The 26651-nt window shown below is 38.8% G+C and overlaps 1 protein-coding gene across 2 annotated transcripts in view; it reads right to left on the bottom strand.

Moving 5' to 3' along the window:
* Nucleotides 1-26651, bottom strand: part of AOAH (acyloxyacyl hydrolase) — a 224956-nt gene that overhangs the window by 188625 nt on the left and 9680 nt on the right. For both annotated transcript variants that reach the window (XM_077119693.1, XM_077119705.1), the window contains exon 2: nt 2939-3034. In XM_077119693.1, coding sequence (XP_076975808.1) covers nt 2939-3034 — 96 coding nt within the window. The remainder of the gene's footprint in view (nt 1-2938; nt 3035-26651) is intronic.

Genomic DNA, 26651 nt, shown 5'->3' with positions numbered 1-26651 from the left:
AAATTCTTTCAAGACTTCTTCGTCTGTGAAAATTTTAATCTCTCCCCAGTTTTGAAGGACAATTTGACTGGGTACAGAATTCTTGTCTGGAAGTCTTTCTCTTTCAGGATTTTGAAAATATCATGCCACTGCCTTCTCACCTCCACAGTGCTAGTTGAGTAGTCTGAACTTAGTCTTAGTCTGATTTCCCTTGTATGTAGTAGATTGCTTTTCTCTTGCTGCTTTCAGGATTTTATACTTCTCTTCAACATTTGTCACACTGATTAGTATGTGTCTCAGGGAACACCTATTTGTATTTGTTCTGTTTGGAGTTCCTTGGGCTTTTTTTGACTTGCATATTTATGTCCTTTATGAGGGTTGGGAGTTTTCCCCCATTATAATCTCAACTATTCTTCCTAGCCCTTTACACCTCTCTTCTCCTTCTGGGACATCAATGATCGTTACATTGGTGTGCTTTGTTTTGTCTATCATTTCCCTGGGAACCAATTCAACTTTTCCATCTTTTTTGCCATTTGCTGTTTTGAGTCTTCAAAATCAGTTATCCTGTCCGCTATATCACTTATTCTTTCTATTGTCACTTCAAATCTGGTGTTGTGTGCTTCTAGTATGTTTTTTATTTGGTCAACAGAATCTTTAATCTCTGTGATGTCTGCTATTTTTCTATTTATTCTTTCAAATTCCTCTTTATGCTGTTCTACTGTCTTCTTGTCTCCTTTATGTCATTTGCTATCCCACTTATTTTATTAAGTACAGTTGTATGAATGTCTTTGATTAGTTGTTCCAACATTTGTGTCTCCTCTGGGGTTTTAATTTGGTCATTAGGCAGGGCTATATCTGTCTGCATTGTGATATGTTTAGTGATCTTCTGCTGTCTTTATGGCATGTAAATATCTTGATTGATTTACTTTCAGAATTGATTTCTTTCAGTTGTCTAAGGCCTTGTGTTTGCAGGATGGTTGTACAGCAGAATCAGTGTAGCAGGTGGGGCACTCTGCACAGTGATTTGTTTCAGGGCAGGTATAGGTACAGGTTGGAGTTGTTATGCTGATGCTTGTGAATGTGGGTGCCCAGCAGCCAGGGAGGATGTGTGAGTGCACCGATCTGAGGGGGGGGCTGGGCATAACCCTGGTGCACATTGCTCTAAGTCATGGGGCCCTTTGTGCATATGCATAGAGTTGTGGTAGCAGGCTGGCTTTATGCCTCCATGGATTGGGGGTAAATGTGGCCCAGCTGTGCAATTCAGCACTTTCTCAGAGCTGGGAAATGTGGTTGAGTGTTGTGGGCATGTGTGGTTCAAGGATTGCTGTAAAGTGAGGTTCCCAGAGCTGAATGATGTGATTTGGGGCCCATGCACATGCATGGGCCTAGGAGTGCCATAAACTGATGCACAGAGCTCAGGGGATGCCAATGAGGCTATGTGACACTATGGTCAGGGGGTGGGGGTAGCCTGCAAATACAGGTTAGTGCTCACAGTCTTTATGCACTGGCAACAGCCTGCAGGGAACAGGGAGTGGGAGGCAGTGCTTGGGAAGGTGCAGGAGAGGTGGGTTGGGTTGTACTTGGGGTGGGAGTGTGGGACAGGTACATGGGCTGGTGGGGTGGGGGTGTCTGGAGCACAGGGAATGGGAACAGGTGATGGGGTCCAGGTGGATGGGGTGTTGGGTGTGTTGCCAGTCGCAGGGCTGTGCTGGTGAAGGTTGCATGCCCAAGGAACATGGCCTGGCTTACTTCCTAGTCCCTGGCTCCCGTCTGTGCACTCCTGCAGCTTCTGTGCCTGTGCACTAGTTTCCTGCCTCTCAGTTCCTCAGCCTCTGCAACCAGAGCTGCCCCATGTGGTGCAGAAGGCTCTCCCAGGTCAGCCATACTCCCAAATCTCTGCCTCAGATGCCATCTTGTTTCTTCTCTAACTTTTTGGTGGAGCAGGGCTGATCTTGAGCTACCCTATTCGGCCATCTTCCTGGAAGTCCTGGGCTATTTTCCCACTCTTTCTTTTTAATTCTTAAAAAAACTAGCCTGTGAATGCATATTGTGACTGTATGCAATCAATTCTCTGAAAATGCTTTGCTGCTATTGACACAGTGTGCTATAAAACTCAAAGGTCCAATCACTATCACTCCAATCACTTGACTAAACAGAAAGCTAATGTAGGCATCCTGGAGGAGTTATTCCCATTCAGGGAATGAAAAGTTGACTCTTAAAGAAGTTTATTCATTATGACTGTTCACATAATAGCATTCCATAGGGAAATGGAATCAATATTTTCTTTCTGCTGAGACTGCAAAACAAATATACAACTTGTTTGCACCACTCATCAGCTCCCTTTTATTGCAGACAGGTAAGGAATTTTATTGAATTCCAGGGCAAATAAACAGAATTTTCCAGAATATTTTTCCCATTTAGAGTTTGAGGTCAGCTAGGATCCCAGCCTAAAGTTTTGTGTTGGTATGGGCCTCGTGTGCATTTGTGAATGTGTACGTGATCAAGTTGCCATAATATCTTTGAAAATTATTCATTACTTTTACTTTCTTTGAACTTAAGGTATCGATCACCAGATGGGAAAATCATTATAAATATGATACAAAAAAAACAACAATTAGGATGCATGGGTGGTTCAGTGGTAGAATGATCACCTTCCATGTGGGAGACCCAGGTTTGATTCCTGGACCATGATCCCCCCAACTTCACCCCCCAAAAAAGAAATTGGCCATTCAACATTTTATTCCCTAAATTTCCACAATGATTTCATTGTGTCATTGGGGAAAAGAATGTCAGGGAGAAAGTGGATAGAGTGTTGTTTTTAAAAAATTTCTGAGCCTCACAGAAATAACAGAATCTGAATCTCCTCCATATACCTGTGCAGGGTAGAAACTTAATCATGATGACTCATGAGTGAGAAAAAAAGCAGAACCACAGCTGTTGTAACCCTTTAGGTATTTACCAGGCAGGTAGCTGCACAGTCTCTCCATCGCAGCCTGGACTGTAGAATTGTGGACTTGAGCAAGCTGTTCAATTATGGACACCACCAGCACACACCCTGCAAAGGAAGAGAAGAACACTCAAACAGTGTCACTCCAAAAATGATGCTGAAGGGTCAGGGGTAAGTAAGGATATGTGTGTGTGTGTGTGTGTGTCCTTAAGAGCACTAGCCTTTCTAAATCCTAGAATTTTTATTTGCCATTTGTCTTTTAAAATCTACCATGTAAAGGCAGGCCAGGATGGTTCAGCAGGCAGAGTTCTCGCCTCTGAGAATGCAAAAAAAAAGTGATACTTAGGGCAACAGTGGTTCAGTGGCAAAGTTCTTGCCTGCCATGCTGGAGACCCGGGTTTGATTCCCGATGCCTGCCCACATTAAAAAAAAAATCTACCATGTATATAAATGTATTGTATGTTGTCATGAACTTAGAAGTATGATGAAAGATTATTGTGGGTTTTGGGATTAGAGAGATTGAGGTTCTCAGTTCTATTTTGCTTGTGAGTCAGGTGACATTGGGGAAGTAATTCAGTCCTGCTTAATTTCTGTTTCTTTTCCATCAAATGGGAGAAAGTGATGATATTAAATGAGAGAGTGTAAGGAAAACAGCCAACACACAGTCGATGCTCAAAAGAGGTTAGCTTCCCCCTTTCTCTAGTCTCTTCCATAGATACGCTTTATTATGACGAGGATGATTCCCATCCTACACATTCTCCACACAGGGTCAGTGCTTTAATTATGGAAAAGTAGTGGAGATTGCACAGCACTTGGAGTCAGAAGACCTGGGAATAGTTCTTACTTCGAGATCTTAGATTCACCATTTAGTTTTTGTAAGCCTTGGTTTTCTCATTGCAAAGTAGGTATTGATATCTATTCAACAGGGATGCTGTGATAATTAAATGAGAGACTAGGGTACCTGAATGTGCCTTTGAAATCACATGATATAAAATATTATTTTCCCTCCTAACTACAAAGCACACTGCTTGAAAACATGTACCAATATAGTAAATATCTGGAAGGATCCTGTACTGGCTTGAAGCTGTTATGTACCCCACAAAAGCCATGTCCTTTTTCCTGATCCAATCTTGTGGAGGCAGCCATGTTTCCTTTAATTCTGATTCAATATTGTAAGGTGGAAACTTTGGATTGTTTCCATGGAGATGTGGCACACCCAGTTTTGGGTGGGGCCTTTTGATTTGAATGTTTTGCTAGAGATGTGGCATACCCAACTGTGTGGGGAGCCTTTTAATTAGATGGAGATGTGACTCTGCCCACTCAAGGTGGATCTTGATGAGTTTACTGGTGTCTTTAAGAGAGCTCACAGAAAGGGAAAGAGCCCAGAGCTAACATAGATGCAGACTTCTGGAAATGCAGAAGCCCCAGCCTACAGTTGCTTCAGAGTTCACAGAGATATGGACATTTGGAAATGCTTGGAGTGCTGACAGAGAGAGTGTGGACACCTGGACACTGACGTTTGGAGATGCAGAGCCCAGCAGACATCGACATGTGCCTTCCCATGAGATGCTAAGCAAGCCAGAATCTGGACAAAGTGAAGGGAAGCTAAGAGATGAAATCCAGAATTTTGCCCAGGAGCAGCTAAGTGGAGGCCCACAGAACCTTAGAGAGGAAACCACTGGCATCAGAAGCTGGAATTAACAGAACTGGGAACAAGGACCAGCAGATGACAGACATGTGCTTTCCCATGTGACAGATATTGGCCTTTCTTAAGTACAATAGATATCAAAATGGTATCTTTCTATGGATGTCTTAAGTCCAACAGATTCCAAAAGGTATCTTTTTATGGATGCCTTAGTTTGGACATTTTAATGGCCTTAGTCCTTTAAAGTTGTAAATTGATAGGTTCTTTTTAAGAATCTGTTCTATTTCTGGTATATATTGCATTCTGTCAGTATCAGCACATGCAAACAGAACCTTTGATCAAGTTAGGAATATATTCCTTCAGCTACCTTGATAGAAAATAAGTGAGAAGGCCTGGAGCTGCTAGGTTTATATTTCTAGAAGTTTCTATCACCTGCCTTGCTTTCCTAAATTGCTCAGGAAGTCTAAATTTCCCTTTTACAAAGGGAAGAAAATCTTTTCTTTGTGTGCACAGTGGTGGGTCCAAGATCAGAAAGTTTGTGGGGAGAGATTGTTAGGCTTGGTTGACAGAAACGGGGAGGGCACTTATTCACTGGAGTCCATTTCTCAAGAGACTTACATCCAATAAGAAGAGATCCCAGTTGGCTGGGCCAGTAGTAATAATGAGTAGTAAACTCATTATTGTTCATCTGCTCAAAGAGCTGGGGCCCAGATTCACTTATTAGTGTCATTAAACCCAAATTCCCACCTGAGTGAGAGTGACGATAACAGAACATGAGTACAAACTTGGGCATTTCTAGAAAGCAAGAAATAAATCCTGTAAAATGAGAGGTTGCCAAAGAAGAAATGAGAGACTTCCACCTTTCCAGATACTGCAATGTCCAATGAGGCTGTGGCCTTCTTTGCTCTGTGCTTTCAGATATAGCTGTGCAAAGATAGGCTTTCCAAATCTGAAGGAGTCCAGTCTTTGGAACCACTGCTTGCTGTGCGCATTTATCATCATCACCTATCATGGTAACTGGGTGTGATTTTCTCCTAATCCACAGCACTTGAGGGTTTTTATTACATTGTAATAAATTTAGTAGCTGATGCTTATCAGTACTTTCCGGTCTAAGTAGCATTTTCACATGTATTTTATTTTATTTTAAAAATACCTTTTCAAAAATATAGAAATAGCACAATCATTTTAGAAAGTTAAAAAAATACAGAACAGTATGAAGAAAGATAAACATCACTCATCACCCAGAGACAATGTCACTTTTATTTTAAATATATAGAATATATTTAATATGTGTGAATATTTACAGCATTTATTATATACTTTTATACTGATTTATGTCTCTGGACCTGTTAAGTCCAGATGGAACAAAATGAATTTCAACAACTGCAATTGGAAAACAATTATAAATAATTATATTGCAATATAACACGTGTATGGCATAGTTGAAAAGGGAGAAGCTTTGAAATCGAACGGACTTGGGCTCAAATCCTAGATCAGCCATTACAAAGCATATGATGCCTAACAAGTTACCTAACATGCCTGAACTTCATTTGTAAATGTTTGTTCCCGAGAGCATACTACCCGGAAGGGCAGGAATGGGGTCTTACTTTCAACTTGGTTTGGAGTATGGAGGCAAAAGATGCTTGCTGACTTAAAGTAAAATGACTTGGAAAGCACAGGAGTGACATTTCAGCTGCCGGTTGCTGAAGGTCTCCATGGGAAAGGGTTCATGGGTGCACCTGCTGTGGCTTCCCAGAGCCTCATCTTGCTGACATCGCTCACTATTTGTTACATTCTCATCATTGGGCATGGCTCCACTTCTCATGTGGTGTAAAACAGTGTCCTCTCTCTCCAGCCAAACAGCAAATTCTGTAGCAAACAGTCATCACATGCAGCTCAAAATCAAAGAGCATAGTGAGACTGAATTGAGAATTTGGCATAGCACTCACTTTATAGAGCATCTTATCCATGAGCTGCAGCACTTGGAACCAAAGTGGACTTGAAGCATCATGGGTTTTGGAAATAAAATGAGTAGATCTGGCATAGGACATCAAACAGAGGAATTCCACTGTGAATTATGCCTGAGACCTGGCCCATTGCTGTTGTAATTTAACACACCTTCTTAAAAGCTGTCAGAAATCACGATTACTCCAGACTTGGATTAATAAAGTTTTCAATTATCCAGAATATTAAAATATATTCTTTTAAAGGAAAGAAGCAAATGACAGAAAGCCTGGATGATTTAATGATTGAGGTGAAATAGCATTCAGGATGCACCCTGTATAGTTCTAGATATATTGTGAGGATAGGATAGATATTTTTTGAAAGAATAAGGGCAGCGAGCATCTTGGGGTGAAAATAGACATGATGTCATTTTCTTGCTGACTTAAATGTGATGAAGGAGGAGATAAGGACAATCGTGGATTGGTGTACTGCCTCAGTTTCTTCTTAAAAAACCAGTCTTTAGGAGAACACATATTTAGAGGGACAAGAAATAAGCTCACTGCTCCATTCAAGGAAGAGCTCCATGCTCTGTGAATGAGTGCATCTTATTTCCACCACCCTCTCAAAAGGCTCTGGCCATTTCTCTGTGTTATTTTTGACTCTGTCCTCCTTTGCCTAGTCACCTCTTATGAATTGTCCAAGATCCTTTTCGAACTCCATAATAATAATCTTCCTGCCCCAGTACTTCATATTTGTCACCTTGGACAGATATTAATTGCTGCTCAGATGGCTTCCCCTCTAAACATCACCCTATGTGAAGGCAAGGTCTGATGACTTATTTGTTCCCTCCTGAGCCTGCCACCATGCTTGGTAAATGAGCTCAGAACACATTTACTGAATGGATGAGTGAAAGAAAACAATCATGGGAAATGCCCTCTATGTCTGAGGAGAATAGGGACTGTCTTTTCATGTAGAAACACATGAAAGAAAAAAAAAAACTATGGAAGGCTAGACATATAGCTAGAGAAATTCTGCTTGTTGTTCTCTTTTCTCCTTGACGGGGCAAAAACCACATATACATTGCCCAAATATCAGAGGAGTTTTTCAAGGTTGGCTTTAGCAAAAGAAGCATGCAGTCAACCAATAGTTATTGAGCATCTGTTCTTTACAAGAAACCATGCTAGGTCTTGACGGATGCCCAGATGAACAGAATGTGATCCTTGTCCACAGGGAGCTCATGATATAGTTCCCAAATTCATATAAGCTGGGTGGAAAGCATGAAATACTTGTGCAATGTGACTTTGAAGATTCTCTAAGTCAGAGAAGGTGGGAGTAAAGGCATCTCCTGGAGATACATGAAACTTGTAAAAACTTTGTGGCCCAAAAGACCCACAATTTGATTAGCAGCATGTTTTATTTTTCATTGGTACCAAAAATAATAGAGTATCCTAGAATCAATGGCATGATAGACATGGTGAAATGTAAGAACTGGACACCAAAAATTGGTTCAGTGCAGTAGGAATATTGGATGAGCATGAGGGATAAGGAATCCTTCTTGGATTTTTTCCTTGAGGTGTCTCCATGCCTAGCAGCCGCAGTGATCATAAACCTCTCTTTCTTGAAAACTCAGCTGCAGCACATGCATGTCTTTGTTTTAGTCCCTGGCTTTGAAGAATGAATGCAAAGAGAATTGTGCTGCTTGAGACCAGCCTGCCTCTTTGTGTACACAGATAAGGGCTTTTCACCTGGAGTTTACTCAGAGAAATCCCATCAAGGTCTCTTACCACTTTTCTGGCTCCTTAGCATTGCTGGCTAAAATTGGAAAATCATTAGATAGATAAAAAGATCTCTGAAGATGGGGTGATTATCATCACTTTTCTTAGTGAAGAGTAGTTATGATCAAAAGGGCCCAGCAGAAAAGCAGGGAATGGGGTTTGAAATATGTCAATGCCCAGGTTGGGTTTGGCTTTGAGTCCTTCTCATCTGGACTTCTCTGCCAGTCTCTGGTTGGTTCAACTCCCCTTCAAATTAACAGTTGATTGTTAATTTAGGGTCTGCACTGAGCTGTGTCCAGAATGTTTTAGAGGCAAGAATGGAGAAATTGACTTCTATAGTTCCTAATAACAGGTTTCACCACCTTGACAAGCTAAAGAATGTTTTCCCTGGAAGAAGTGCATGAACAGAGTAATTTCTTCCATTACAGATTATTCTCTTGGCTGCTAACAAAAGGATTGGCTCTGGTAAAGTGAGTTTGTCCAAGCCACTGTTCATTTAGGAAGTGAGGAGAGTGTGAGAGAGCTATGCATTCTGCTCTGCGGTCACCATCTGAAATCTCACATATGGAAAAACTCTTCTCACCTGGTGTCTGAAAATAATGGGTGTAATAGAAACAGACACTCCTGATGTCATAGGGAAAGAAGCAAGCGGGCCCAAATATATCATAGGGATCTGCTTTGCTGTGTACCTCAGGTCACCTGCAGACTGTGTTATGAAATCCTTTAGAAATAAGGCAGAACTCTTAAAACTCTAATTATAATCATATCTGTGCTTGTTGGAAATGCAGCCAACTGCAGAGAGCGCTTTATTAGATTTCTCATTTGTCTGAAGCTCGTACTTCATTGAAAAGCGATGAAACCACCTGGTGGTTGTCAGAATGGAGTTGGTGTGACTATACTTCCTCTATGACACTGAGTTGGGGCGTATAATTCATCACATAGCTGGAGCGTGTGCTACCATTTTCAAAGTGCTTTTGCATGCATTACCTCACTCAAATTTCAAAACAACTCATAGGTGGAGGCATTGTCACTTATTTTGCGGATGAACAAACAGAGGCTTAGGAAGGTTATGTACTCTGCCAAACATGTAGCTGGTCAGCAATGGAGCTGGAGCCCAGTGTCCAGTGGGTTCCTTCTATGTGCCAGGCACTGTGCTAGGCTTTGAGTATATGCTGAGAACAAACCAATGTGGTTCCTGCTCTCTAAAAGATTATAATCTACCAGGGCAAACAGATAATTAATGACTAAACAAATAGCAGTAAATCATTTTAGGTGCCATGAAGAGAAGGAACAGGGTGAAGTCAGAGAGGGCTAAGAGGAGGGGTGGAATATAAACTTTCTTAGCTAGAGCCATTAGGGAAGACTCCTCTGAGGCACATTAAAAATGGGCCCATATAATGAGAAGAGCCAATAGTGTGAGGAGCCAGGGGTAGGGCTTTCTAGAGGTGGAACTAACACCTACCTGATGGTATCAAGGTACTTTCAAGGAAAGAAGCCCAGTGAGGCTGCAATGGTAAGAAATGAAGGGCAGAGATGGAGACCAGAACACATAGGCTTCACTGGCCATGAAAAAAAAATAGGGTAGGGATTTATCCTGAGTGCAATGGGTAGCCATGGATGGGCTTTGTAGACAGGGCTACTATGATCTGCCATGGGGAGAAGATTTTAGGAGGCAAAGGTGGGAGCAGAGAGATGAAATAAGAGGTTGTTTTGGTCCTGGAGAGAAATGATGTGGATTGGACAGGGTAGAGAGTGTCAATGAGGATGTAGAAAAATGCACAGGTTTGGGATCTATAACATAAATTAAGCTGATAGGATTTACCAGTGAATTCAATGAGATGTGTGAGGGAGAGTGGGAATCCGGGATGACCTCTTTGTTTGTGCTGTGGGCCCTGGGGAGGTATAGAGCACAGGTTTCGGAGCCACATGCACCTGGGTTTGGATCCCTGTCTTCCCTTTGGATGTGCGTGACTCTGTTGAGGATATCCCCTCACTCCACAAACAGCTAGAGTCCTCTTCCCTCGGGTGGGTGGGAGCAAGGGGTAAGGAATTATGGGTTGTTATTTAATTACATCCATTATCCCAGGGCTTTCTCATCTTGGTATATAGAAAAGGAATCAAGAAAGAAAGATTGAAAATCTTCACCTAAAATTATTCTACCACCTGCTTTGTTTCACTAAGATATTTATTACCAAGCCAGACATGCTAACTCACAGATTAGGTATGAGTGATATTGCATCTCCACCATTTTCTTCCGTTTTCTCCTTTCATAGTCTGGATATGTGACAGGAATCGACAGGGTGGGAGAAGGAAAGAGAGCAGAAGGGAGGAAAATAATGGAGAGGCTATGAATATCATAGCATCATTAGGGAAAAGAAGAATTTGGGGGGGGGTGGATAGACCTGGGTTCAAATACTGCTTCTATGACTTAAGAACTGGGTATCTTTGGCAGGTTAGTCAACCTCTCTGAGCCTAGATTTTGGCACTCCCTTATGTGGTGTATTAAAAATGGCCTCAAAAATAAAAATAAAAAAATAATGGCCTCAAATTCTTTGTACTTCCTCCCATGTAGGGGTGTGTCTTTTCCCAGCCCTTTAAATCTGGCCTTATGACTCTTTGACCAGTAGGATATGGAAGAAGTGATGACATTTCAGATTCGAGCCCAGGCCTCAAGAGGCCTTGCCGTTTCCACTTTTACCCTCTCAGACATTGTTGCCTTGAGAAGATTGAGTGTCCTGCTGAAGAGGCCACCTGAAGGGAAACTGAAGTGCACTAACCACCAGCCTATCAATCACCAGATTTATGAGTGAAGCCGTTCTAAATCAGGCAGTCCCTGTCATTCCACCCTCCACTATCTGAGTGCAGCTGCATGGGTGAGCCCAGGTGAGACCTGCTGAAGAACCACCCAGCTGAGCACAGCCAAAAATTGCCAGAACCCAGAACTATGAGGTAACAGGTGGTTGTTGTTTAAGTGTGTGGGGTGGTTTGTAATACAACAGAGGCTCCCTGACACACCTGACAAGAGTGCTGTGAGGATTAAGTGATATAACACATAAAAAGCACCTGGTGCCTGACACACAGTGGGCATTTTAAAAAATGTTAGTTCCTCTCCCACCTGCTAAGACCACCACAGGGAAGTGACACATCTCCATGAATACTTAAACAGAAACTTATCTTCAAAAACACATGTCAAAAATTCAACATTTTTACTGTTCAGTGGCTGAATTTTCTTTTATTGCAAATATCTAGTATTTTCAGTACATTCTGATCTAATTAGGTATCTGTGGCCAAACTACCACCTGGAATATCATTTTAATGAGAAAATGCACACTCAATTCCAGATTACCAATTTTCTCAGAAACACTGGGCAACATGATACCGTAACAGACAATTACTGGTGAGAACAAGGGCAGGGGGCAGTCTAGGGTGTTCTAGTTTGCTAGCTGCCAGAATGCAATATACCAGGAACAAAATGGCTTTTTAAAAGGGGAATTTAATATGTTGCTGGTTGACAGTTCTAAGGCCAATAAAATGTCCCAATTAAAACAAGTCTATAGAAATGTCTAATCAAAGGCATCCAGAGAAAGATACCTTGGTTCAAGAGGGCTGATGAAGTTCAGGGTCTCTCTCTCTCAAGTGAGAAGTCACATGGCGAACACAGTCAGTGTTTCTCTCTTGGCTGTAAGGGCACATGGTGAACATGGCGTCATCTTCTAGCTTTCTCTCCTTGCTTCCTGTTTCATGAAACTCCCCAGGAGGTGTTTTCCTTCTACATCTCCAAAGGTCGCTGGCTGGTGGACTCTGCTTTGTGGTGCTATAGTATTCTCTGCTCTCTCTGAATCTCTCTCATTCTCCAAAATGTTTGCTTTTTTATAGGACTCCAGAAACTGATCAAGACCCGCCCAAATAGGTGGATACATGCCTCTACCTAATCCAGCTTCACAACCACTCTTGATCAAATCACATCTCCAGGGAGATGATCTAATTACAGTTTCAAATGTACAATGCTGAATAGGGATTCACAGAAATGGCTGCCTTTACAAAATGGGATTAGGATTAAAACATGGCTTTTCTAGGGTACACACATCATTTCAAATCAACACACAGGGTGAGCCCAAACAGTGGCAGTGAGAGGAAATTAGCAGGCTGTGGTGAGAGACATGGGAGGTGTGGTTTGATTAATTTAGAAATCTATCAAAAATTAATAATAAAGAAATGAGGCTGGGGACTCTAGGTGATATCCATCTTTTTATTTACTCAACATAATATTTATTAGCATCTAGTATGTGCTCAGAAGGTTGAAGATGCAAAGATGAATAAGATAAACCACAGAACGGTGGGAAAGACGGGTGACTAAATAAACAACCTCAGCAACATGTAAGTGCTCTGATAGAGGGAACTGTTAATGTTTTGGGAACACAAAGAAGGAAGAGATTAATTCTACCTCAAGTAACCAGGGAGAGCTTCCTGGAGAAGGCAACACCTAAACTGAATGTCAAGAGATGTGAGCATCTCATTTGGCAGAAAAGGCAGGAAGGGCCTTCAGAGAGAGAAGAGTAGCATGTTCAAGACTTGGAGGCGAGAAAGAGAACAGTTGGCCAAGGCTAGAGTCCAGAGCCTGTAGGAAAGGAATAGTGGGAGAGTAGGAAGGGGTCAGATCATGAAGAGTCTTATAGATCTTCTCAAGATTATACGATTTATGCTGTAGAATGTTGAGTATAGACCAATGGCTTTCAAAAATTTTGCTCTGTGTCCCCTAAAAAACATTTGAACTATGTACCCCTTACACATTTTAATAGACATTAGAAATCATTAATGGATATGTTTAAATAATTTCAAAGAGTATAATTTGGGGAAGATTGCAAATATTAACATTTTAAATAGAACTTATAAATTAATCTTTTAAGTGTATACAAAGGAATCTAAATGCTATAGTAATTTATGTTCTCTCATCTACTTATAAAATGTGATCAAATTCTTTTTTACAGTGAGAAATTTTTCATTGATATTTCCTCTCCTTAAAATCATATTTCAATGAAAATTCTTTCTTGAATTAGCCTTCCAGTGTAGCATTTTATCTCAATATAATATATTTTTATGTTTGAAAGTATTTTATCACACTATTTTATTTCTTAATACTAAAATATGTATAAATTTAAGCAAACTTTTATATTTCTTCTGAATATAATGCTCTAAGTATTAAAATTCCTCTGAATTAGGTTTTCACTATTAGTAAAATTAATTGATCTAGACAATATATAAACAATTTTGATAAAAAGTTATTAAATGATAAAGGTAAAATTTTATTGTAATTGCACCTTTTAATGAGATGGTTTGAGCTTTTCAATTGCCACTTGTATCTGTGGAAGAATATTACTTATTCATATGAAGCGATAAGGTTCAGTATCAATTCTGTTCTTATTTTTCATTTTTAAGGATGAAGACCCTGCGGAGTGCCCAATCTGTCAGCAGAGACCAACACTCAGTCCCTGACATGGCAGCATTTCCCTAGGTGACAAGCCTGTTACTTGGTGGCAGGTTGATTGCACAGGACAAATTCCATCATGGAAGAAGCAGCCTTTTGTTCTTGCTGGAGTAGACACATAGTACAGATATGGATCTGCCTTCCCTGCACGCTATGCAGCAGTCAAAAGTATCACTCATGGAAGTACCAAATGCCTTACCCACCATCACGGAATTCCACACAGTACTGTTACTGATCAAGGCACTCATTTCATTTCACAGCAAATGAACTATGGGAATGGACACATTGTCAAGGAATTCAGTGGTCTTACCCTATTCCCCACTGTATTAGTTAGGGTTCTCTAGAGAAACAGAATCAACAGGGAACACTTGCAAATATAAAATTTATAAAAGCATCTCACGTGATCGTAGGAACGCAGAGTTCAAATCCACAGGGCAGGCTGTGAAGCCGACGACTCCGATGGAGGGTCTGGGTGAACTCCGCAGGAGAGGCTCACCAGCCCAAGCAGGAATGGGGCCTGTCTCCTCTGAGTCCTCCTTAAAAGTCTTCCCGTGATTAGATTGAGCATCACTAATTGTAGAAGGCACTCCCCTTTGGCTGATTACAAATGGAATCAGCTGTGGATGCAGCTGATGTGATCATGACCTAATCCTATGAAATGTCCTCATTGCAACAGACAGGCCAGTACTTGCCCAATCAGATAAACAGCTACCAAAACTTGGCTGAGTTGACACATGTTCCTAACCATGACACCCATCAACCTGAAGCAGCTGGATTGATAGAACGGTGGAAAGGCCTTTTGAAGGCTCAACTGTGGTGCCAACTGGGTGACAGTAACTTGTAGGGCTGGGGCAATGTTCTCCAAGATACTATATATGTTCTAAATCAGCATTCATGCTGCAGTCCCATTTCTTCCATGGGCGGATTCACAGGTCTAGAGGTCAAGGGTAGAAATAGAAGTAGAACTGCTCACTATTAATCCCTAGTGATACACCAGAAAAATGTTTGCTTCTGGTCCCTGCAACCTTTAGTTCTGCTGGTCTACATATCTTAAAAGCAAAAGGAGTGATGCTTCCACCAGGAGACACAACGATTCCATTGGAGTGGAGGTTCAGAATGCCACCTGGTCACTTTGGGTTCCTCATGGATCTGAATCAACAGGCAAAGAAGGGAATTGCTGTCCAGACTGTGGTGATTGATCCTGATTATCAAGGAGAAACAAGACTGCTACCACAGGGGGTAGATAAAGAAGTGTTTTCCTGGAATACAGGAGCTCCTCTCGGGCATCCCTTGGTATTACCATGCCCTGCCATTAAAATCAATGTAAAACTACAACACTCAATCCAGGCACTATTGCCAATGGCCCAGAAACTCAGGAATGAAGGTTTGGGTAACCCTATCAGGCAAAGAACCATGGCCAGCTGAGATGCTTGCTCAGGGTAAAGGGATATGGAATGGCTAGTGGAAGAAGATAATTATAAACACTAACTACAACCATGTGACAGTTACAGAAATAAGGACTATAGTGGTTAGGAATATTTCTTTTATTTTATTATGAACACGTTTTGCTTATTATGAATACATGAAGTAAATATCTTCATTTTTCCCTATTTTATCTCCTTATAACATAAATTGTGTTAACTTTATATCATGTATTTAAGTTATAAGATATCAAGTTTAAGAGTGAATATTACCCAAGAACTTGCATCTTCTTCTGGGGAAAGTCAGTTCATTTCCAGTTGTATTCAGGAAAGTTGAATTAAGTGAAAATATGACCGTTATTGTTCTTATTTAGTGATTAAGTATGGTTTGAGGAGATGGGCATGGGTGCCAAGTTGATGATTAAGTTCATGTGTCAACTTGGCTATTCTAACGTCCAGTTGTTTGGTCAAGCACTGGCCTGATTTTTATTGTGAGGATATTTCATGGATTTAAATAAGCACTAAGTTGATTACACTGAGGGCTGACTATATCTGTAATCAACTGAGAAGATTACCTTTAGCAATGAGAGATATCTCATCAACAATCAGAAGGAAGAATTTCTATTTCTACTTCAGCCAACCAGCTTCCCCTGGAGAATTAATCAAAATCCTTCATTGGTGGGTTCCTGCCCTATGGAGTTTGGACTTGCCCATTTCATAGTTGTGCGAATCATTTCCTATAATAAATCTCAAAATATTTACATATATCTCTCCTATCAGCTCTGTTTCCCTGGATAACCTTGACTAATTCAAGAATATTACTTATTCATATTAAGCAACAAGGTTCAGCATCAGTTCTGTTCCTACTTTTCATTTTAAAGATCTAAGGGCTGAGAAAAAAATGTTCACTTAAGGAAATAGATGGGAATGGAAGGACTTTTGATATAACAATGTCACTCAATTCTTTGACCTCTTTCTGAGTTAAATGCCAAAAATCTTAGAGTGATCTATCATTGAAAATTATTTTTAAATGCTCTATCTCCTGACAGCTCTATTAAGTCTCTTTCAATTTGTTGAAAACAAAGAACTAGAAGCCACCTAACTTGCAAAACCATTTGTTACATAGTCAATGGAGTTTCTCAATTTCTGGGAAATACAGGAAAAGATTTACCGAGGCTTATGTTTTAATTATATCTGTTACTATTTCATGTAAAACCCAATATGTTCATTAAGAGTTGGGAACAATATTTCAAATTTCCCAACTCTTACTGAATACATGTGCCTGTACAATATTTTTTTAAAAATGTGTTTGTTTTTATGCATGCATTATACATATTTTTGCCACACTATTAGAGCTATACATTTGGTTTATTCATATCGCAAAAAAATGTCGTTTGTATAAACCTAAAAGGCAAAGCCAGGGCTCTTCATTAAAGAAATGAAACAATCAGACTTCTTTCAGAAAAAAAAGTGGGTCTTTATGGTCAATTCACCTCTATATTTAATTCTAGAACAGATGGGGATAGAGATATAGAGGATAGATATATGGACAGAAGGAAGGAAGGAAGACAGGATGGGAGAAAGACAGGATGGGAGGAAGCAAGGAAGGAAGAAAGAAAGGAAGAATGGTGTGGGTGGCTGCATATGGGCAAGAAAGAGAGAGAGAGAAAGAGAGAGAGAGAGAATCTTATACTAACACATTGAATTCATGCAGACATTATTCAGTGATTATTCACAAACCTACCTGCTAACTTGAAAAGTTTTCCCCTGCTAGCAAGTGTTTACTACTGCTAAAGCTCTTACAAATGTTCCATTAAAAGAAAAAGGACAATCTTTGCTTTCAGATTATCTACTTAAGAATCCCAATTTAGAAATGAAACACAATAATAAAACAAGATCTAAACTACCTGCTTACCTAGACAGTTCTGAAAGGAAATATACCAAAACATCAATAGTGATTATCTGGATTTTGGGATTACAGTAAGTTTTACTCTTTTTAAAAATAATCTTCTATATTGTCTAAAATATCTAGGAAGATCATGCTTTCCTTTATCATCAGGAAAAAAAATCATATTTTATCACATACTTTCTCACTGAATCAGTTGCCTTCACACTAAATAAATTAAGGAAACATGAAATGACATTTCTAAAGCAGCACCTTTGTTTCAGACTTGCTGCTAAATGTTTCTACAAACTTTATCTCATTTAATTCTTAAGACACCCTCATGAATCATTATTCCCCTACTTTACAGATGAGCAATACAAGGCTCATAGAGGTTAAGTAATATAATTAAGGCTTTTCAGATAGGAAGTGGCTAAGTGATGATTCAAATCTAAGTCCATCTTATCTTAAAATCTATTTGCTCTCATTGCCACACTGCAGCTTTTAAGGCACTTTATTTTGAAAGTGAGACATCAATTATATTATTTGAAGAAGTCATTGCTATAATAAAGTTTTTAAGACTTGCAAATATCGTCCCTCAGTCTGTAGCTAGTCTTTTCATTTCCCATTGATGTTTTCTAAAGAGCAAAGGTGTTTACTTTTGATGAAGTATAATTTTATCAATTTTTCTTTTATGTAAGAATCCACGGTAAAAATGTTTCCCCTTATGTTTTCTTCTAGAAGTTTTATTATTTTAGCTCAAGTATTTAGATTTATGATCCATTCTGAGGTCATTGTGTACAGTTTAAAGTAAGAGTCTAAGTTGTTGTTGTATTGTTGATCTCCTCCTCCTCCTCCTTCTTCTGCATATGGAAATCCCAGGTTTACAGCACCATTTGTTCTACAGACTACCCTGTACCTACCAGCTGCCTTGATACCTTTGTTGAAAATCAGTTGCCCTTAAATGTATGAGTTTATTCTGGATTTTCTCTTTTGTTTCATTTATCTATAGCTATCCTTACAACATTACCACACTACTTAAGTTAGTATTTAGCTATAGTAAGCATAACTTACTCCATTAAATTTTAAAATCAGGTTGTGTAAATTCCCCAACATCGCTCTTCTTCAAGATTTATTTGGCTTTTCTGGATTCTTTGCATGTCCATATAAATTTTGGTATCAGTTTACCAATTTTCACAAAAAAATCTGACCAGGATTTTAATTGGAATTGTGTTTAGCTATAGATCATTTGGGGAAAATTGCTATCTTAACAATACTGAGTCTTCCAGTCCATGAACATATTTTTCTCGATTTATTTAAAATTTTCTTTAATTTCTGTCAGCAATGTTTTGTTGTTGTCAGTATACAGTTACTATATTTCTTCTGTTAAGTTTATTCCTAAGTAGTTAAATGCCATTTTAAATGGAATTAGTTTCTTAATTTCATTTTCATTGTCATTGCTAGTGTACATAAATACAATATATTTTTTGTTTTGTTCTTGTATCCTGCAACTTTGTTGAATTTATTTATAGCTTTAATAGATTTTTTTGAAGATTATTTAGAATTTGCTATATACAATATCATATATACAAACTGAGATAATTTTACTTGTCTCTTCCCAGTTTGGATGCCTTTATTTACTTTTCTTGCCTTATTGCTCTGGTTGGAACTTCCAGTACAATGACTAATAGAAGTGGTAAAAGCAGGCATCCTTGTCAAGTTCCTGATCTTAGGAGGAAAGCTATGTCTTTCTACCATTGAGTATAATGTTAGTTAGTTGTGGCTTTTCCTTAAATGTCCTTTATCATGTTGAGAAAGTTCTCTTTTATTCTTTGTTTGAGTGTTTCTTTGCCAACTCAGGTAATCTACTGAACCCATCTAATACAGTTTTCAATTAAACTATTGTATTTTTCAAGTTTTGAATTTCCATTAGGTTCTTTATAGTCATTTTTATTTTTCTATATGCTGAATAATTGTCATCATATTTTCTTTCAATTATTTTACTGTGGTTTTCTTTAATTTTTTGAACGTATTTAAAATAGTCCTGTGAAGTCTGTCTGCTAACTCCATTCAAGGTCAATTACTATTGACTACTTATTTCCCTGAGTATGGGTTTCTCTTTCCTGTTTCTTGGCAAGTTGAGTAATTTTTATTGAAAATGGGACCTTTTAGATATATTGTAGCAAAATTCTAAAATCCTATTTTACTTCTCCGAGGGTTGTTGAACTTTTTTTTCCAGCAATTTGCCTGAACTTACACTGCAGAATCTGTCTTCCCCACAGTGTTTAGCCAGTGATGTATCTGCTCAGTTTTTCTATTCTTATTTTTATTTCTTAGCCTGGCTTTTAAGGGTAGCCCTTTGTGTCTGTGTAACTTAGGGCCACCCAAAAGATTTGGGTCTAGGTTGTGCTGAAACACATCAAGTTCATAGAGCTTCCAACCTCTGTTGGTGGATCCCTGTGTGGTTTAGGGAATGCCAGTCAAAGGTTGCAGTCAGTGTTTGCATCTTCTTTGGCTTTCGCATTTCACTTGGCTTGTTCTTTCATGCCACCCTCATACATGCATAGTTTCTCAATTAATCAGGGATGTGTGAAGAGCTTATCTCAGCCCTTCTACAACGCTTCTAATTTCCAGGATCTCCCTGTTAAATTTCTGGCTAATCATCCATTGCCCCATTTGCAACCAAATCCTTGGATTAGTCAGGCTGCATATTCTTCTTGTTCACCCCCACTCCCCAAATTGAGTCTATCACTTTTAGCTAGCAAGGCCATGGATTTTTGAACCTTGATTTAATCAAGTCTGACCCATCAACCCTGAAGCTGCTGGTTTTTGCAACCAGTTCCTCAGTGACCAAGCTGAGGACAGGATAGATGGGAACAGCTCGAGGCAAGAAGCCACAGAGTGCCACTCTTCTTGCTTGGTTGATTTCCAGTACCCGGAAATATTTGCTTGTAAAATTTTTTCCAGTTTTATTCTTGGTTTTCTGCAGAGAGGAATTGCCAAGCCCTCATGCCATTATAATCAGAGTTCCCTTTTGTACTTGTTTTATTTGAAAGAACCTGGGGAATTTAGGTTTCATAAAACAAAGTGCAAGCTAATCTGCTCTAACTTGTATTTGAATTTTGTTAAATTGTGGGAGTCATATTTTAATAGATAGATTTTATCTAAAGAAAGATTTAGACAAGGATTTGTCTTCTTTACTAGAATTGAAAAACAATGATTGTTTTCCAGTGATGGAAACGGCTTGGTGTTGGAGAAATTTATTTTTCTTTCTGTGTTCTCAGTCAAGTCCATAAGGAAAAGCTTACATATCAAAAACAAAAACAATTGAAAACCTGTTTAAGCTGCCTCTTACTCTTCATTTATTAATTTCCATTTTCCATTCATACCTATTTGGTGAGCAGCTTTGCAGCTAAGCCACATAAATCCTCTTCTGTGATATTATTTAGGTATTTGGTGTTAAAGTTTTTTATTTTTACATTTTTCTTATGTGTGGTAGGCAGAATTATTCTATTTCTGCCTCTAAGGTATACTTACTTTTTTAAATTCTCTGTCTTTGGTGAGGGCAGAATGTATAAATATGATTAGACATCACTTCTATGATTATGTTGTGACTATGCCTTATGATTACTTTCACAATCTCATCTAGAAAATGGGGAAATTTCAGAAAAGCCCATAAAAGAAAGTATAGATTAGTTTTAACCTAATCACATAGAGCTAAGCAAGTAATTGCTAGTAACATTTTGGTGTTCATCCTATGTAGGAAGATAGCTAATATAAATAGAGAGAGGTACACATTATAACTTATTGGAGATTTTACTCTGCTTAATGCTTCTCAATTTTCTTTTTCCCATAGCCCATTTAAACTATAATTCAATTCCCCAAAAAGAAAAAAAAATCACTTTCTTCCTGAAGAAAAGCATACTGTCAATTTGGATTCTTTCGGCTTTGTTTCTTGGAGACCTTTCCCAAATTCATTGACCTTTCTGTAGAGAGTTGTGGCCCCAGAACAATCCAGGAAACAGAAGGCCTGTGTGGGCGGGGGGAAAAGTTCAGATGGTCAGAAGCCTATCATTTGTGCTAAGGTTGGGGTTAAATTCAATGATCATTTAAAAAGATAAATGTAGGAGATGAAGAAGAGGAGAAACAGTCTGAAAGGGGATTGCCACAGTGAGGGGCAAAGGGCAGAGGGCGGCAAGGGCCAAGGAAGCAGTGGGCAGCTGGCCCCAGAGGCTCTGCTACGGCTGGTTGGTGAGCAGGCCGGGCCCAAGGAGGGGCTGTGAGCCTGGCTCAGCCCAGACAGGAGCAGAGCCACACGGCTGTGAGCCCTCACCTTCAGCCGCTGAATGTCACGCTCTCTCTGGGAACAGAGATCAGCCCTCCGAAAGCAGGAAGGGAAAAGGGGAAGTCACAATTACTCATAGGAGACTAAGTTTAAACACTCAAGTGGCAAGTGGCTAGATGAAATGTTTTCTGCTTTGCGTGAAAATGGCAGCCTATGAACAAGTATTTCCTTGTAGATAAATAGGGAAAGTGAAATTTCTGTATGTATAAATTGTGATGATTAATTTTTTTATTAATTAAAAAAAATTAACTAACACAACATTTAGAAATCATTCCATTCTACATACACAATCAGTAATTCTTAATATCATCACATAGATGTATAATCATCATTTCTTAGTACATTTGCATCGATTTAGAAAAAGAAATAGCAAGACAACAGAAAAAGAAATAAAATGATAATATAGAGAAAAAATAAAAATAAGAAATACAAAAAAATATTAAAAAAAACTATAACTCAGATGCAGCTTCATTCAGTGTTTTAACATAATTACATTACAATTAGGTAGCATTGTGCTGCCCATTTTTTTTTTTTTTTTTTTTTTTTTTTTAAAGGAAAGACAGAGAGAAGGAAGGAAGGATAGAAGGAAGGAAGGAAGGAAGAAAGGGAAACATTTTTAAACATTTTCTTGTTTTATTGTATTCTGTTTCTCCGTTTTTGTTACATGGGCTGGGGCCGGGAATCGAACCGAGGTCCTCCGGCATAGCAGGCAAGCACTTTGCCCGCTGAGCCACCGCGGCCCGCCCCTGTGCTGCCCATTTTTGAGTTTTTGTATCCAGTCCTTTTGCATAGTCTGTATCCCTTCAGCTCCAATTACCCATTATCTTACCCTATTTCTAACTCCTGATGGTCTCTGTTACCAATGACATATTCCAAGTTTATTCTCTAATGTCGGTTCACATCAGTGGGACCATACAGTATTTGTCCTTTAGTTTTTGGCTAGTCTCACTCGGCATAATGTTCTCTAGGTCCATCCATGTTATTACATGCTTCATAAGTTTATTCTATCTTAAAGCTGCATAATATTCCATTATATGTATATACCACAGTTTGTTTAGCCACTCGTCTGTTGATGGACATTTTGGCTGTTTCCATCTCCTGGCAATTGTAAATAATGCTGCTATAAACATTGGGGTGCAAATGTCCGTTTGTGTCTTTGCCCTTAAGTCCTCTGAGTAGATACCTAGCAATGGTATTGCTGGGTCGTATGGCAATTCTATATTCAGCTTTTTGAGGAACCGCCAAACTGCCTTCCACAGTGGTTGCACCATTTGACACTCCCGCCAACAGTGGATAAGTGTGCCTCTTTCTCCACATCCTCTCCAGCACTTGTCATTTTGTTTTGTTGATAATGGCCATTCTGGTGGGTGTGAGATGATATCTCATTGTGGTTTTGATTTGCATTTCTCTAATGGCCAGACACATTGAGCATCTCTTCATGTGCCTTTTGGCCATTTGTATTTCCTCTTCTGGTAGGTGTCTGTTCAAGTCTTTTTCCCATTTTGTAATTGGGTTGGCTGTCTTTTTGTTGTTGAGTTGAACAATCTCTTTATAAATTCTGGATACTAGACCTTTATCTGACATGTCATTTCCAAATATTGTCTCCCATTGTGTAGGCTGTCTTTCTACTTTCTTGATGAAGTTCTTTGATGCACAAAAGTGTTTAATTTTGAGGAGCTCCCATTTATTTATTTCTTTCTTCAGTGCTCTTGCTTTAGGTTTAAGATCCATAAAACCACCTCCAATTATAAGATTCATAAGATATCTCCCTACATTTTCCTCTAACTGCTTTATGGTCGTAGACCTAATGTTTAGATCTTTGATCCATTTTGAGTTAACTTTTGTATAGGGTGTGAGATATGGGTCCTCTTTCATTCTTTTGCATATGGATATCCAGTTCTCTAGGCACCATTTATTGAAGAGACTGTTCTGTCCCAGGTGAGTTGGCTTGACTGCCTTATCAAAGATCAAATGTCCATAGATGAGAGGGTCTATATCTGAGCACTCTATTCGATTCCATTGGTCGATATATCTATCTTTATGCCAATACCATGCTGTTTTGACCACTGTGGCTTCATAATATGCCTTAAAGTCTGGCAGCGCGAGACCTCCAGCTTCTTTTTTTTCCTCAAGATACTTTTAGCAATTCAGGGCACCCTGCCCTTCCAGATAAATTTGCTTATTGGTTTTTCTATTTCTGAAAAATAAGTTGTTGGGATTTTGATTGGTATTGCATTGAATCTGTAAATCAATTTAGGTAGGATTGACATCTTAACTATATTTAGTCTTCCAATCCATGAACACGGTATGCCCTTCCATCTATTTAGGTCTTCTGTGATTTCTTTTAACAGTTTTTTGTAGTTTTCTTTGTATAGATCTTTTGTCTCTTTAGTTAAATTTATTCCTAAGTATTTTATTCTTTTAGTTGCAATTGTAAATGGAATTCGTTTCTTGATTTCCCCCTCAGCTTGTTCATTGCTAGTGTATAGAAACACTACAGATTTTTGAATGTTGATCTTGTAACCTGCTACTTTGCTGTACTCATTTATTAGCTCTATTAGTTTTCTTGTGGATTTTTCCAGGTTTTCGACGTATAGTATCATATCGTCTGCAAACAGTGATAGTTTTACTTCTTCCTTTCCAATTTTGATGCCTTGTATTTCTTTTTCTTGTCTAATTGCTCTGGCTAGAACCTCCAACACGATGTTGAATAATAGTGGTGATAATGGACATCCTTGTCTTGTTCCTGATCTTAGGGGGAAGTTTTCAATTTTTCCCCATTGAGGATGATATTAGCTGTGGGTTTTTCATATATTCCCTCTATCATTTTAAGGAAGTTCCCTTGTATTCCTATCCTTTGAAGTGTTTTCAATAGGAAAGGATGTTGGATCTTGTCAAATGCCGTCTCTGCATCAATTGAGATGATCATGTGATTTTTCTGCTTTGATTTGTTGATATGGTGTATTACATTAATTGATTTTCTTATGTTGAACCATCCTTGCATACCTGGGATGAATCCTACTTGGTCATGATGTATAATTCTTTTAATGTGTTGCTGGATTCGATTTGCTAGAATTTTGTTGAGGATTTTTGCATCTATATTCATTAGAAAGATTGGTCTGTTGTTTTCGTTTTTTGTAATATCTTTGCCTGGTTTTGGTATGAGGGTGATGTTGGCTTCATAGAATGAATTAGGTAGCTTTCCCTCCACTTCAATTTTTTTGAAGAGTTTGAGCAGAGTTGGTAGTAATTCTTTCTGGAATGTTTGGTAGAATTCACATGTGAAGCCATCTGGTCCTGGTCTTTTCTTTTTGGGAAGCTTTTGAATGACTGATTCAATTTCTTTACTTGTGATTGGTTTGTTGAGGTCATCTATTTCTTCTTGAGTCAAAGTTGGTTGTTCATGCCTTTCTAGGAACTTGTCCATTTCATCTACATTGTTGTATTTATTAGCCTAAAGTTGTTCATAGTATCCTGTTATTACCTCCTTTATTTCTGTGAGGTCAGTGGTTATGTCTCCTCTTCCATTTCTGATCTTATATATTTGCGTCCTCTCTCTTCTTCCTTTTGTCAATCTTGCTAAGGGCCCATCAATCTTGTTGATTTTCTCATAGAACCAACTTCTGGTCTTATTGATTTTCTCTGTTGTTTTCATGTTCTCAATTTCATTTATTTCTGCACTAATCTTTGTTATTTCTTTCCTTTTGCTTGCTTTGGGGTTAGTTTGCTGTTCTTTCTCCAGTTCTTCCAAGTGGACAGTTAATTGCCCTTTCTTCTTTTCTGATATAGGCATTTAGGGCAATAAATTTCCCTCTTAGCACTGCCTTTGCTGCGTCCCATAGGTTTTGAAATGTTGTGTTTTCATTTTCATTCGCCTCGAGATATTTACTAATTTCTCTTGTAATTTCTTCCTTGACCCACTGGTTGTTTAAGAGTGTGTTGTTGAGCCTCCACGTATTTGTGAATTTTCTGGCACTCTGCCTTTTATTGATTTCCAACTTCATTCCTTTATGATCCGAGAAAGTGTTGTGTATGATTTCAATCTTTTTAAATTTGTTGAGACTTGCTTTGTGACCCAGCATATGGTCTATCTTTGAGAATGATCCATGAGCACTTGAGAAAAAGGTGTATCCTGCTGTTGTGGGGTGTAATGTCCTATAAATGTCTGTTAAGTCTAGCTCATTTATTGTAATATTCAAATTCTCTGTTTCTTTGTTGATCCTCTGTCTAGATGATCTGTCCATTGATGGGAGTGGGGAATTGAAGTCTCCAACTATTATGGTAGATGTGTCTATTTCCCTTTTCAGTAATTGCAGTGTATTCCTCATGTATTTTGGGGCATTCTGATTCGGTACATAAGTATTTATGATTGTTATGTCTTCTTGTTTAATTGTTCCTTTTGTTAGTAGATAGTATCCTTCTTTGTCTCTTTTAACTGTTTTACATTTGAAGTCTAATTTGTTGGATATTAGTATAGCTACTCCTGCCCTTTTCTGGTTGTTATTTGCATGAAATATCTTTTCCCAACCTTTCATTTTCAACCTATGTTTATCTTTGGGTCTAAGATGTGTTTCCTGTAGACAGCATATAGAAGGATCCTGTTTTTTAATCCATTCTGCCAGTCTATGTTTTTTGATTGGGAAATTCAGTTCATTAATATTTAGTGTTATTACTGTTTGGGTAATACTTTCCTCTACCATTTTGCATTTGTATTATATATATCATATCTGACTTTCCTTCTTTCTACACTCTTCTCCATACCTCTCTCTTCTGTCTTTTCGTATCTGACTCTAGTGCTCCCTTTAGTATTTCTTGCAGAGCTGGTCTCTTGGTCACAAATTCTCTCAGTGACTTTTTGTCTGAGAATGTTTTAATTTCTCCCTCATTTTTGAAGGACAATTTTGCTGGATATAGGAGTCTTGGCTGGCAGTTTTTCTCTTTTAGTATTTTAAATATATCATCCCACTGTCTTCTAGCTTCCGTGGTTTCTGCTGAGAAATCTACACATAGTCTTATTGGGTTTCCCTTGTATGTGATGGATTGCTTCTCTCTCGCTGCTTTCAAGATCCTCTCTTTCTCTTTGACCTCTGACATTCTAACTAGTAAGTGTCTTGGGGAACGCCTATTTGTGTCTAATCTCTTTGGGGTGCACTGCGCTTCTTGGATCTGTAATTTTAGGTCTTTCATAAGAGTTGGGAAATTTCAGTGATAATTTCTTCCATTAGTTT

Source organism: Tamandua tetradactyla, chromosome 1, assembly GCF_023851605.1.
Source record: "Tamandua tetradactyla isolate mTamTet1 chromosome 1, mTamTet1.pri, whole genome shotgun sequence".
In the NCBI taxonomy this organism is placed as follows: Eukaryota; Metazoa; Chordata; class Mammalia; order Pilosa; family Myrmecophagidae; genus Tamandua; species Tamandua tetradactyla.
The sequence above is the reverse complement of the archived record's forward strand: the minus strand, read 5'-3'. Positions and strand labels throughout refer to the sequence as shown.